The sequence below is a fragment of the Bombina bombina genome, chromosome 4 (genome assembly GCF_027579735.1).
Source record: "Bombina bombina isolate aBomBom1 chromosome 4, aBomBom1.pri, whole genome shotgun sequence".
NCBI classification, from domain to species: Eukaryota; Metazoa; Chordata; class Amphibia; order Anura; family Bombinatoridae; genus Bombina; species Bombina bombina.
In genome coordinates this window covers 888,383,108-888,398,420 of record NC_069502.1, presented here as the reverse complement: position 1 = coordinate 888,398,420, position 15,313 = coordinate 888,383,108, and the positions used below count along the sequence as shown (strand labels likewise).

The 15,313-nt window shown below is 40.9% G+C and overlaps 1 protein-coding gene across 2 annotated transcripts in view; it reads right to left on the bottom strand.

Annotated features, from left to right (window-relative positions):
• The window catches only part of STXBP5 (syntaxin binding protein 5), a 1,442,716-nt gene that overhangs the window by 519,429 nt on the left and 907,974 nt on the right, over nucleotides 1-15,313 (bottom strand). For both annotated transcript variants that reach the window (XM_053711794.1, XM_053711795.1), the window contains exon 7: nucleotides 1,161-1,244. In XM_053711794.1, the coding sequence (XP_053567769.1) occupies nucleotides 1,161-1,244 (84 nt within the window). The remainder of the gene's footprint in view (nucleotides 1-1,160; nucleotides 1,245-15,313) is intronic.

The window sequence follows — 15,313 nt, the reverse complement described above, 5'->3', positions numbered from 1 at the left end:
TCCATATTTGTGGGATATTCTCCTTACCAACAGGAAGTGGCAGAGAGAGCACCCACAGCAGAGCTGGGTATATAGCTCCTCCCTTAGCTCCACCCCCAGTCATTCGACCGAAGGCTAGGAAGAAAAAGGAGAAACCATAGGGTGCAGTGGTGACTGAAGTTTTTTAAATACAAATATACTACCTGTCTTAAATAGACAGGGCGGGCCGTGGACTCGATACATCACAAGAGAAAGAAATTTATCAGGTAAGCATAAATTCTGTTTTCTCTTGTAAGATGTATCGAGTCCACGGATTCATCCATATTTGTGGGATACCAATACCAAAGCTTTAGGACACGGATGAAGGGAGGGACAAGACAGGTACCTTAAACGGAAGGCACCACTGCTTGTAGAACCTTTCTCCCAAAAATAGCCTCCGAAGAAGCAAAAGTATAAAATTTGGAAAATTTGGAAAAAGTACGAAGCGAAGACCAAGTCACTGCCTTACAAATCTGTTCAACAGAAGCCTCATTTTTTAAAAGCCCATGTGGAAGCCACTGCTCTAGTAGAATGAGCAGTAATTCTTTCAGGAGGCTTCTGGCCAGCATCATAAAGCCTTAGTAACTTTGCACCACTATACAAATAAACAAATAGAAAAATATTGACTGAACATACCTTAATGCAGTTTAGCCTGCAAACTGTTCCCCCAACTGAAGTTTTCCTGTACTCTTCAGCCCTTGTGAGAACAGCAGTGGATCTTAGTTACAAAGTGCTAAGATCATCATCCTCCTTGCAGAAATCTTCATCCCTTTTCTGCCAGAGAGTAAATAGTACACACCGGTACCATTTAAAATAACAAACTTTTGCTTGAGAAAATAAAAATTAACATTTTTGTCACCACATTCACTTTGCCCTTCCTAGCAGTTAAGCAGGCAGAGAGAATGACTGGGGGGTGGAGCTAAGGGAGGAGCTATATAGACAGCTCTGCTGTGGGTGTTCTCTCTGCCACTTCCTGTTGGGAAGGAGAATATCCCACAAGTATGGATGAATCCGTGGACTCGATACATCTTACAAGAGAAATACTTTTATCTATATTTGAAAGTGATATATATATATATATATATATATATATATAAATATTTACACAGGCTAAAAGCAAGGTACCATGTCACATAACATACCTCATCATGGGTGTATCGATAGTCTGCTTTCTTTGATTTGAGGTCCCAAAGTACTACTATCCCAGACTCATATCCAATTAAAAGCTGAAAAAGAAAGAACAAAAAGTAAGAAAATGTTCTAAATCCAATACATACCTTTATTAAGTTGTAAGAAAGGAATTGACAAATCATTCATCAGTACTAACTACAGTAATCCAGCCGCTCAGGTGAAGCGGACTATATGAAATAGACTTCCGGTTCAGATTCCAATTAAATCGATTAGTAAATTCATTAACCAAACTTATCTATTGATAAATTGCTCTTCAACCAAACTACAACCCTTATTGTTAAAAGAAAATTCCCTATTTTCTTGGAGCATTTTAAAGTTTCTCTTACATTTTCTTTATCTTCTAATGTTTAAATGCAGGGATGGGGAACCTTGGCTGATCGGAACAGCCAATAGAATGCGAGCTCAATCTGATTGGCTGATTCCATCAGCCAATCAGATTTTCCTACCTTAATTCCGATTGGCTGATAGAATCCTATCAGCCAATCGGAATTGAGGGGACGCCATCTTGGATGACGTCCCTTAAAGGAGCCGTCATTCGTCGTAGTCCGTCGGTGAAGAAGGTGGTTCCGCGTCGGCGGAAGGAAGATTCAAGACCCGGCTTGGAAGATGACTTCGCCCGGATAGAAGACCTCTTCAGCGCCTCTTTGAAGATGACATCGGCCGGATCGAAGACTTCTTCAGCGCCGCCTGGATGATGACTTCATCGGATGGAAGATTTCTTCAGCGCCGCTTGGAGGATTAACTTCTTCCGCTCCGGATGTCCTCTTCAGTTCCATCGGTGGCTCGGCTGAGTGAAGACGACTCAAGGTAGGATGATCCTCAGGGGATTAGTGTTAGGTTTTTGTAAGGGGGGTTTGGGTTAGATTAGGGGTATGTGGGTGGTGGGTTTTAATGTTGGGGGGGGGGGTTGTATTTTTATTTTACAGGCAAAAGAGCTGAACTTTTTGGGGCATGCCCCCACAAATGGCCCTTTTAAGGGCTGGTAAGGTAAAAGAGCTTTGAAATTTATGTAATTTAGAATAGGGTAGGGATTTTTTTTATTTTGGGGGGGTTTGTTATTTTATTAGGGGGCTTAGATTAGGTGTAAGTAGCTTAAAATTGTTGTAATATTTTTAACATATTTGTAACTTAATTTTTTATTTTTTGTAACTTAGCTTTTTTTATTTTTTGTACTTTAGTTAGTTTATGTAATTGTATTTCATTGTAGTTCTTTGTAGGTAGTTTATTTAGTTAATTTAATGATAGTGTAGTATTAGGTTTAATTGTAACTTAAGTTAGGATTTATTTTACAGGTAATTTTATATTTCTTTTAGCTAGGTAGTTATTAAATAGTTAATAACTATTTAATAACTATTCTAACTAGCTAAAATAAATACAAAGTTACCTGTAAAATAAATATAAATCCTAAGATAGCTAGAATATAATTATTAATTATATTGTAGCTATCTTAGGGTTTATTTTACAGGTAAGTATTTAGTTTAAATAGGAATAATTTATTAAAGTATAGTGTAGTGTTAGGTGTAATTGTAACTTAGGTTAGGATTTATTTCACAGGTACATTTCTCTTTATTTTAGCTAGGTAAGCTATTAAATAGTTAATAACTATTTAATAGTTATTGTACATGGTTAAAATAAATTGAAAGGTACCTGTAAAATAAAAATAAATCCTAAGATAGCTAGAATATAATTATTATTTATATTGTAGCTATATTAGGGTTTATTTTAAAGGTAAGTATTTAGTTTTAAATAGGATTCATTTAGTTAATAAGAGTTAATTTATTTAGATTTATTTAATTAATATTTAAGTTAGGGGGGCGTTATGGTTAGGGTTAGACTTAGGTTTAGGGGTTAATCATTTTATTACAGTGGCGGCGGCGTAGTGGGGGGCAGGATAGGGGTTAATAAATTTATTATAGGTTGCGGCGGGTTCATGGAGCGGCGGTTTAGGGGTTAAACTATTTATTTAGTTGCGGAGAGGTGCGGGATCAGCAGGATAGGGGTTAATAATTTTATAATAGAGGGCGACGGTATAGGGGGGGCAGGATAGGGGTTACTAGGTATAATGTAGGTGGCAGCGGTGTCCGGGAGCGGCGGTTTAGGGGTTAATACATTTATCAGAGTTGCGGCAGGGTCTAGGAGCGGCGGTTTAGGGGTTAGTAACTTTATTGAGTTGCGGGGGGCTCCGGGGGCGCCGGTATAGGGGGTAGAACAGTGCAGTTTAGTGTGAGTGCTTAGTGACAGGCTAGCAATAAAGCTGGGAAAAAGCCGAAGGGCAGCGAGATCGGATGAGTGATAACTGTCACAGTCCGCTGCTCATCGCCCCGCGGCTTTTTGACAGCTTTATTTGATAACTTAGGCGTATTTTTTCAGGTCCGCAGCGGCGAAGGTAGGCGAGCTTAGGCGGACGTATTGGGCCGGCGAAGCCAGAAAAGTAGACGGCTTGATAACTAGCCCCCTCTATCTGAATCACGATAGAAAAAAAATTGGGTTCAGTGTCCCTTTAATTTACTTTTGCTATCAAATGTACATATGCTAAGCAGCAGCAGCAATGCACTATTAGGAGTGATCGACAGCTAAATACATTTGTTTCATACCATTGGCTCACCAGATGTGTTCATTTAGCCCCAGTATTGCATGACTTTAACTATGTATTAAACAAATAGTTATATCTAAGTAACAGTGCAAAACTAAAATGCTAGTATTAAAAGGACATGGAACCCAAAAGTTTTCTTTTATGGTTCAGATAGAGCATATAATTTTAAACAACTTTCCAATTTACTTTTATTGTCAATTTTGCTTCATTCACTTGTTAACCTTTGTTGAAGGAGTATAAATGAATTACTGGGAGCTAGCTGAGCACACTGGTAAGCCAATTACAAAAGGCAATTGTTATTTTCTGTCCAGTGACAGTTCCTCACACATAAAATATTGTTGTAACATGGATTGCAGCAGTTGATGGTCAAAGTCTCAACAGTTACATAAATAAAAAACAACAACAGATGTTTGAATTATACTGTGAAAAAGCTTTAATGTTTACTTGGTGAAGACAATTTAACTGTTGCAGTTTTTAATTACATACGTCAGCACCCAAGAAAAAGCTGATCCTTAAACTAACAGATTTAATGGATTAATTCAGTCAGTAGAACATGAATACAGTTTAAGCACAAAATAGCCTGTGACAATGTAATTATATAGAGAGACAAATATACTGATGATAGCTTTTAGCACTACATTACAATCTGATTTAAAGGATTTCTCTCTTATACGTTAACTATTAAATAACTGATGTGGTCTCTTCAAGGAATATAAACAAGACAGGAGAAAAAAAAAACGGCTGTAATGTTCATAGTACTGTGCATGAACTGCTACAAAGTAGAATGAAAAAAAAAGTACAGGTAGCCCTCAGTTTACGCCGGGGTTAAGTTCCAGAAGGAATGGTTGTAAATCAAAACCATTGTAAATTGAAACCCAGTCCCCTCTCAAAATTGGCAAAAGTAACACCTAATACATTATTTTTAAAGCTTTGAAATGAAGACTTTAAATGCTAAACAGCATTATAAACCTAATAAAATAATCACACAGCACAGAATATATAATTAAACTAAGTTAAATGAACAAAACATTTGCTAAACAGCATTATAAACCTAATAAAATAATCACACAACACAGACTTTAGTTGCATTTTTCTGCAAACAGTTATTTCTATGCATTCCAATCTGGACTGATTATTAGACAGGAAGATCTTGTTCCTTTGTCCTTTGCAAGCTGCTCGATAGCTCAGGTCTGGTTAAACTAATTAATTTCAGCTTGCTTGGCTTGCATATCTTTGCTGCAACACAAGCGGACAGCTCCACCTACTGGCTTTTTTAATCAATGCACTGCTTCTCAATGCTTTTCAATAGTAGTCACATGACTGAAAAAAAAGGTTGTTATTCTTAAACTGTGCAAATTGAAACGTTGTAAACCGAGGGCCACCTGTATATATATATATATATATATATATATATATATATATATATAATGGGTAAAGTCAAATATTGGGTAATCCTAGGATTACCTGGGTATAACGGACATTACCCATGCAGCTGTTGGTGAAGCCCGATGTATGATCATAAATCCCCTCATAGTGCAGAGTCACTACTTCAAAAACATATAGCATGCACTGTAATTCCCCCATCTTCACTATCTTTTTTGCCTCCGCCTTGTAAACGCCATTCCCCAAGGATCACTTGGGGTGGATGCCAGAGGATCGGTGGGGCACCTTCCTTGAACCCCCCAGGCGGAGGCAAAAGAAATAGTGTCGATGGGGGAATTAAAGTACATCAGGCTTTACCCACAGCCACTTGGGTAATGTCTGTTTTAACCAGGTAATCCTAGGATTACCCGGATATCTTACTTTACCTGTAACATATATATATATATATATATATATATATATATATATATATAAAAATGTATATTTAAAAACTATATGCACTTCAGTAGTGCTAACCTCTGGGCTGTGCATGAAGCATATCTACCATAGATGTGCATAATGTATGCGAACTTCGCTAATAAAAATGTGCTTTGTTTTTTAAAAAGTTGGAGTTTCTTTTAAAAGGAAAAAGTGTCAAGCCGCTGTACTACGTATTGACTTCCATGTGTCCTTGAAGTCTTAAATTAACAACAACAATTATATTATATCTTTCCTCAGCCTGTTAGTAACATCTTTCTTTTCTTAAAGGGACATGGAACCCAATCTTTTTTCATGATTTAGATGAAGCATTTAAAAAAAAAAATTGCAAAAATACTTTTAATAATGTTATACGTTTACAAAAGCACTAGATGGCAGCAGTGTTTGCTGCCATATAATGCTCCAGATATATGCCCACTACCAACTTAGGTATACTCTTTAACTAAGACTATATGAGAATAAAAATATATATATATGACAATTGAAGTAAGCTGGACACATTTTGGGCTTCATATCTCTTTGCGCAATTGCACACTGAATAACTGAACTTAAGAGTCTTAAATATTGGTTTGTAGAATACAAAAAGTGGTGTAATTCTAAAATAGATAGGCACTAATGATTACGCATCAACAAAAATGTGTTTTGTTATTATTTTGTAATTCCATTCTGAAATTGTGAGCTTTTTAGTTCCTGTTAGAAATGGAAGTGCAGCACACTGTTATGTTCTACACATACCATTGGCTGCACACTCTAGTAATCTATTTATAACTGTCCCTAATTGGCCACAGCACAGAAAGTAACCTAAGTTACAACATGGCAGCTCCCATTGTTTTATAGACACTAAAACTTTAGACTTATTTTATCCATATTTTAACAGCTAATAAAACTCTAAAAAATACATCTACATGTTATTCTCAGACTAATCTTTTCTTTGAATGCATCATTCTATCTAGCATTTATTTAGTATTATGTCCCTTTAAGCAGCCAATCAAGATGTTAGTCCCAGGACTTGCTACGTAGTGTATATCTGGCAAGTGCAGGCACAGTCATATTATTTTCCTATTCAGTTTAAGGACGTTTACTTTGATGTTGCTGACTGGTTATTGTTTTTTTCAACTTACAGCTGATCAGCAGATGAAGTAGAACTGTTCGCAGAACACTTACTCTGGTGAGCTGAAGACATTTTTAGCTGATTTAGCATATGAGTATTATGTCCCTTTAACAAGTTTTATCCCTAATTTTCATTAAAGAGATATTAAAGTCAAAATTAAACTTAAATAAATTGGATGAGCATTTTAAACAACCTTTCAATTTACTTCTATTATCAAATTTGGTTAAAGGGCCATAATACCCAAATGTTTAAACACTTGAAAGTGATGCAGCATAGCTGTAAAAAGCTGACTAGAAAATATCACCTGAACATCTCTATGTAAAAAAGAAAGATATTTTACCTCAAAAGTTTCTCAGTAGCCACATCCCATTGTAAAGGACTTCTAAGCAAGAAATCAGTATGTCTGTCCCGGGACAGCGGAAGGAGCAAGCTTATGTGCACACTCATCTTATTTCCCTATTCTGTTTAAGAAGTTTACAATGAAATCTCATGAGAGTTAAGTCAAATCACATGAGATCACAGTAAAAGAGTTCATGACCTCAGCACTGTTGATGCTTATTGGCTGCTGTTCATTTAATCATTTTATTTTTTTTCTTACCTGCAGCTGAGTATAACTTTTTACACAGAACTTACTCTGCTGAGCTGAGGAGATTGTGAGGTAAAATATCAGAAGAAAAAACTAAACAAAGAAAAAACATAAATTATGCTTACCTGATAATTTTATTTCCATTGAGGGGAGGAGAGTCCACGTCTTCATTCATTACTGTTGGGAATTAAGAACCTGGCCACCAGGAGGAGGCAAAGACACCCCAGCCAAATGCTTAAATACCTCCCCCATTCTGCTGAGGGAACAAGGAACAGTAGGAGAAATATCAGGGTATAAATGGTGCCAGAAGATGAATTAATGGTAGGTCTGCCCATCGGAGATACGGGCGGGAGACGTGGACTCTCCTCCCCTCGATGGAAATGAAATTATCTGGTAAGCATAATTTATGTTTTCCATCTAAAGGGGAGGAAAGTTCACGGCTTCATTCATTACTGTTGGGAACATATACCCAAGCTCTAGAGGACACTGAATGAAACCGGGAGGGTAAAAAGGTGAACCCGAATCTGAGGGCACCACAGCCTGCAAAACCTTTCTCCCAAAAACAGCTTTTGCAGAAGCAAAAACGACAAATTTGTAAAACTTTGTAAAAGTGTGTAAGGAGGACCAGGTAGCCGCCTTACAAATTTGTTTCATAGAGGCCTCATTCTTGAAAGCCCAAGAAGAAGCCACAGCTCTAGTTGAATGAGCAGTGATCCTCTTAGGAGGCTCATGTCCCGCTGTCTCATAGGCCAAGCAAATCAAGCTCCTCAACCAAAAGGACAAAGAAGTAGAAGAGGCTTTCTGCCTCTTGCGTTTCCCTGAATACACCACAAAAAGAGATGTAGACTGTCTGAAATCCTTCGTAGCCTGAAGATAGAACTTCAGGGCACGAACCACATCCAGATTATGAATTAACCTCTCCTTAGAAGAAGAAGGGTTAGGACACAAAGAAGGAACCACTATTTCCTAATTGATGTTACGGTTAGACACCACCTTGGGAAGAAACCCCAAACCAGTGCGAAGCACACAGGGCCGGACTGGAAATAAAAAGCGGCCCTGGAAAAATATGAAGACCAGCCCTATTTTCCGTTGAGTAGGTAGAATACACGTCCCATTTTTCTCAAAGGGGATTACTGGGACACTTCTTCCCCAGAATTACATTTTATTACTTTGTATTAAATAAAAATGCCAGATTGATGTTATAAAGGCACCCTACAACCCAATTGCATCCATTAATCCCCCTTTAAATTGTAGCTTTCCAGCCCCAACTGCTGCAGCCCACCGGGAAATCTCCTGGTATCCTGGTAGGCCAATCCGCCCTGGAAGCACAGCCTTATCCGCATGAAAAACTAGATAAGGGGGCTCACATTGCAAGGCAACCAGTTCAGATACTCTGTATGCCAATGCAATGGCCAACAGGAAGAGAACCTTCCAGGACAGAATCTTAATGTCAATATAAAGCATAGGCTCAAATGGAACCCTCTACAAAACCTTAAGGCTCAAGTTTAAGCTCCATGGGGAGCAGACTGTCTAAAGACAGGCCTGATTCTAGACAGAGCCTGAACAAAAGATTGGATGTCAGGGAGCTCAGCGAGTCTCCTATGCAACAAGACTGATAATGTCAAAATCTGTCCCTTTAAGGAACTAGCGGCAAGAACCTTCTACAAACCGTCTTGGAGAAAGGAAAGAATCATGGATACCTTCACCTTATGCCAAGGATATCCATGCTTCTCACAACAGTACAAGTAAGTCCTCCACACTTTATGGTAGATGCGACGAGTGACTCTTATGGTAGATGCGACGAGTGACTGCCTTCCTTGCCTTCAGAAAAGCCACTCTTGGCCAAGACTAGGCATTCAATCCCCACGCAGTCAGCCTTAGAGAATCGAGATTTTGATGTTGAAAAGGGCCCTGTTCCAGCAGATCCCTGCGACAGGGTAACCTCCACGGCGGAGAGGATGACATCCCCTCTGGATCCGCAAACCACGTCCTCCGCGGCCACAATGGAGGAATCAGAATGCCCGAAGCTTGCTCCTGTTTGATGCGTGCCACTACACAAGGTGGAAGTGGTAACGGTGGAAAAATGTAAGCTAGGCTGAACCCCCAAGGCACTGCTAAGGCATCTATCAGCTCTGCCTGGGGATCCCTGGACCTCGATCCGTATCAGGGTAGCTTGCAATTGGGGCTGGATGCCATGAGATCTATCTCCGGCGTTCCCTACCTGAGAAAAATCTCTGCAAACATAGATGGAAGGATTGCCTGCTGAGAAAGTCTGTTCCCAGTTGTCCACACCTGGAATGTGAATCGCTGAGCGCAAGCAGCTGTGGGACTCCGCCCACTCCAAGATCCGAGACACCTCCCTCATAGCTAGGGAGCTCCTCGTACCCCCCTTGTGGCTGATGTAAGCCACTGAGGTAATGTTGTCGGTCTGGAACCTGATGAAGCTGAACGACCCCAGAAGAGGCCATGCCTTCAGAGCATTGTAGATTGCTCAGAGTTTCAGAATATTTATCGGAAGGAGTTCCCAGGAACATTTTCCTTGTGCCATCCTGGCACCCCAAACAGCTCCCAATCCTGCCAGGCTCGCGTCCGTGGTAACAATCTCCCAGGACGGCCTCATGACAAGAAGGATGGTCCCTATGGACAGTTGCTCCAGACGGATCCACCACGAGAGGGAGATCCGAGACCGAGCATCCATGGATATCTGCTGTGATAGATTTGAATGATCGCCGTTCCACTGTCTCAACATGCACAATTGAAGAGGTTTGAGATGGAACCTGGCGAATGGAATGACGTCTATGCTGGAAACCATGAGACCGATCGCCTCCATACATTGAGCAACTGAGGGGCTTGAGGAGGACTGAAGGGCAAGACAAGAGGACGCAATCTTCCTGCGTCGACGGTCAGTGAGAAAAATGTTCATGGACATAGAGTCTATTATCGTACCAAGGAACTCCACCCTGTTGCTGGGAATCAGGGAACTCTTTCCTTAGTTGATCTTCCAACCGTGAGACTGGAGAAAAAGAAGAAGAGCCCTCCAATGATCCTCTGTGAGACTGAGTGACGGCGTTTGTACTAGGATGTGATCCAGATAGGGCGCCACAACAATGCCTCTGGCTCTGGCCACCGCAAGCAGCACCCTCAGAACCTTTGTGAAGACTCTCGGGGCCGTCGCGAGACCAAAGGGAAGGGCCACAAACTGTGTGTTGTTCCAGAAACGCAAATCTCAGGAACTTGAAGTGATCCCTGTGAATTGGCACATGAAGGTAAGCGTCCAGCAAGTCTATGTTTGTCATGAACTGTCCCTCTTGAACTAGGGGCAGAATAGATCTGATCGTTTCCATTTTGAACGATGGAACACTCAGAAACTTGTTTAAACACTTTAGAATCGGGCGGAATGTGCCCTCCTTCTTGGAACCACCAAAAGATTTGAATAATACCTTAGACCCCTTTCTGCTTGGGGTACTGGTACAATGACACAGAGAGGAGAGATCTCTCACACATTCTAGAAAGGCTACTCTCTTTTCCGGACTTGAAGACAGGTTTGATAGGAGGAATCTGCCACTGGGCGGATGGGATCTGAACCCTATCCTGTAGCCCTGGGCGACAACGTCCAGAACCCACGGATCCTGAACGTCCTGCATGCTTCTGAGAAGAGAGATAACCTGCCCCCTACTTGGTCCAGGGACCGGTTGGGGGCCGCCCCTTCATGCCGATTTTGGTTTCCTTGGACTGGTCCTCTTTCGCGGCGGGCTGCTGGTGCTGGGCCTTGTTCGCACGAAAGGGAGGAAAAGTAGATCCTTTAGGGTTAGCCTTCTTATCCTGCGGTAGGAAAGCTCCCTTGCCTCCCATAACCGTGGATATGATCAATTCCAATCCTGGACAGAACAGAATCTTTCCTTAAAAAGTCAGGGACAACAGCCTCGACTTAAGGGTCATGTTGGCAGACCAAGACTTTAGCCACAGAGCCCTGCGAGTTAAAATCGAAAAACCTGACACCTTAGGGTTCAGGTGAATAATTTGCATATTGGCATCACATATGAAAGAATTGGCGATCTTCAGCACCTTAATCTTGCCCTGTATCTTGTGGAAGTCTCCCCCTTGACCATTTCACACAGGGATTCACGCCAATATGTTGCAGCTCCGGCGACCGCGGCTACAGCCGCTGCCGGCTAAAAAACAAACCCTGTGTGTTGAAACATTTTCCAACTTGTTATACATGGGCTCCTTAAACAACGAACTATCCTCCAGGGGAATAGCTGTCCGCTTCGCGGGCGTGGAGATAGCACCATCCACCTTAGGGACAGTACCCCACAGCTCCATCTGAGAGTCCGGGACGGGGAACAGTTTCTTAAAGGAAGAAGAAGGGGAAAAGGAAGAACCTAATCACTCCCATTCATTCTTAATAATATTTGCCATCTTTACAGGAACCGGGAAGGCCAGAGGCACCACCCTGTCCTCATATACCTTATCAAGCTTAGGAATCGCAGGTTCTTCTGGAAGTTTCAGTTCCAGAACCTCCAGAGTAGCAAGCACTTGCCTCAGCAAAAAAACACAAATTTTCCGTCCTAAACCTAAAGTCAGGCTCCTCCGCCGCCGGAGGTTTAGATGACACGGACTCCGACCCAGAAGGGGCCTCTTCTGAAGAGTCGGAGTGGGTCTCATCATCGTATAACGCCTCAGAATTTTCCACAGGCGTAGACAACCCCTGGGCTGGCCGCCATGATACGCCCTATGCTTGCGCTTAGCAGAACGTGGTAAGGCATGGATCACTTTCGATACTGCAGTTTGCAGTTGATCCGCAAAATCTGACAGCCAACAAATCTCTCCCGCAGGAGTAATGGTTGGACCCTGGGGCGCTGCATGTGCAATAGGAGATGGATGCAGGGAAAGCACCTCATGGGACGGGGACCCCTCAGAGATGGACGGCTCAGTAGTACTAGACATCTGTTTGCTCTTAGATGTCAAAACTTTAGTAAGGCATGTGGAACATAGTTGAGCAGGCTGATCTACCAGAACCTCCTCACAATAAACACAGGAATGAGACCTAGTTAAAGAGAACGAGACCTCTAACACGTCAGAGTCCTCCATAGCTCGCGCTGATATTAAGGACTAGATTAACTTGATAAATAGGCACCTTCATATCCTACAATGGCCGGGGTACTCACCACCTCCTATGACCTGGACTACAGAAACCATTTTGTCTCCTGCGCCACTAATCAACAGAGGAAGATAGCCACACCCGGTCACATGGAATGCCTGGCAGAAATCGCCCTTGCCTAAGGAGAAAACGTGTCAAAAAAGGGACGCACCATACTCCTGTAAGTCACTTGAAAGTTCCACACATTGCCAGAGCTCATATCGCACATAACGCAGCAATGACACAATAAACAATATCATGTATAAACCCCCCTGTTCAATAATCCCCTTTCCAGGAATATTAACCCTACATACTGTAAAGATAAAAGGCGTCACACTGTGACCCTGTCTTCCATGTTATCATTATGTAATAAAAATGAAACAATCTTACTAGAATTTACGCCGTGGAACAGGAACACAGCCCTTCAAGTGTGACAGGTTAGTAGCCTCGCTCCTGACATGGACTTGAGTGTAAAAGCAGGCAGCGAAACTCTTCAACTCTAATTGCTTGTGGAGCTGTTAATATGAGTCAGGATGGGTTTGCAGAAAGACTCTCCCTGCATCTCCGGACTCTAACTTTCACCCAGGCTCTCACTGAGAGGCTGACAGGACTACTTAAAACTCCAGTCCCATTCCAAAGAGTACTACCCTCCATTAGAGACTACTCCGATCTTTGGCACTTCTCTTTCGTCCTCCTGTGACGAAAGGCAAAGAATGACTAGGGGATGAGCGAAGTGGGGGAGGTATTTAAGCCTTTGACTGGGGTGTCTTTGCCTCCTTCTGGTGGCCAGGTTCTTAATTCCCAACAGTAATGAATAAAGCCATGGACTATCCTCCCCTTTAGATGGAAATACAATGAACTATTCACCGAGCGCTGCACCTTCTGTATCTGTGCTGGCCCCTGGCCCAGTCCATTGGAAACTTTTTCAAAATTGCATGTTTTGTCTGAATCACAAAAGAAAATGTTGGGTTTCATGTTCCTATAATTCTCTGGGTATCCATTGTTCTAAAGAGCATGCCCACATAAATGCATAAATGGGCTGAAACAGCAGAACTAGCAGACCTCCTTATCATATCTATCTTTCTATACTTTATGTCTCCGTCTCCCTCTCTGTCCCCTCCATCCCTCTCTGTCTCTCCCGTCTCCTCTACTTTTAAACATTTGTTTACAATTTTGTTAAACTGTAAGTTACTTTCCTTGTTTATGTATCAAAAACCATTGATTGCACTTATCATAAAGTGATATTTTGACAATTGTATTTCAGTTGTGTGCAAGTACAGCAACTTAAAGTCTGATAAAAGCAATTCAGCTTGTTATTGTTATATGAAATGAGCATGGGCAAGAACTTTATCATTAGTCTTGACTATGTTATCAACAGAGGTGGATTGACCTGTCTCCCCCTCTGTCTCTCTCTTTCTCTCCTCGTGTCAACCCCCCCGTGTCTGTCTCTCCCCCTCTTTCTCCGTCTCTCTCTCACACACACTGGTAATATAAAGTATAATGCTGCCCACCAATCTGTTTGCCAAACGCCTACTGTCAGCAGCCCAGCTTGATGAGGCTTCATTGCACTTTGTTTATAATTCTGTGCATGACTCATTTTCTTAATATTTTTATTTTCGTTGCACAGGCACTTGCTACTTTACAATATTTTATTCATATGATGTAATGTTATTATTAAAAATATTTAATTGAGAAAAAATGTCTCTTTATTTGTCAATAAATTTATTGTGGTGGAGGGGCATAGGAGGTGAGTGGGTGGAGCAAAGGGGGTGGGAGGCCTTTGGTCTCAGTCCACTCCTGTCTTTATCTTATATCTCTGTCATTCACAATGGCCAGCAACTTAAAAGGAACATTGTATTACTTATCTCATCTCCCTACACTGGGACTTGCTGCTTGCTGTCTCTTGTTTACATAGCTCTTCTACAGAGAATTCTAAAGTAGTCTTATTTTCAGTAAAGGTAGTGGCTTCAACAGGCAAAATCAGCTATTTCAAATGTAAACTTTAGGTAAAGGAGCTCTTTGTTATCGTGTAAAACAGAGCACTGGTAAACAGATTAAACTATAGGTTTAATATAACATATTTATATGCAGGCAATAGTCCAATAATAAAATAGTATAACATACTTTTAGGTCCCTTTCATTTCAAAAGTGTGGTTTTTAGTGAAGTAGATGTAACAACAAAGTCAAATTCCTAATAAAGGCATCTTTAAATAAGACTTTAAATTGGGCTGGGATTTAATCATATTTATATTTGTTTGTGGTGAAATGCATCAATTGGTAGACATATTCTTGTAAAAGAACCAACACGTAAAGGAACTATATTAGATTTAGTACTTACAAACAGTGATATAGTATCTGAAGTTTCTGTGGGTGAGAACTATGGTTTAATATTCAGGCAAAGGTTCTGTGGAACCCCAGTAAAACAAAAGCTTTTGACTTTAGAACGACAGATTTTTCGTACATGGGCAAATACCTAAATTAATCTCTAAAAGGGATGGCACAGAATACAGGAGTGCAAGAACAATGTGAATATTTAAAAAATGCTATTCTAGATGCAACTAAACACTGTATTAGGCTTATTTGTGAAAGTAAAAGAAAACCAACATGGTTTTGAAGAGAAGTAGCACATGCCGTTAAGACCAAAACAAAACCGTTTATTAAAAAATTCAAACTCACTGGCTTAATAGAGGATAAGGAAAAATTGAGAACCCAACAAAAGATGACAAAGCAGTTAATCAGAAAGGCTAAAGCTGATGCAGAGAAAATAGCATAATCTATAAAAAAAAACGGTGACAAAACCTTCTTTAGATATAT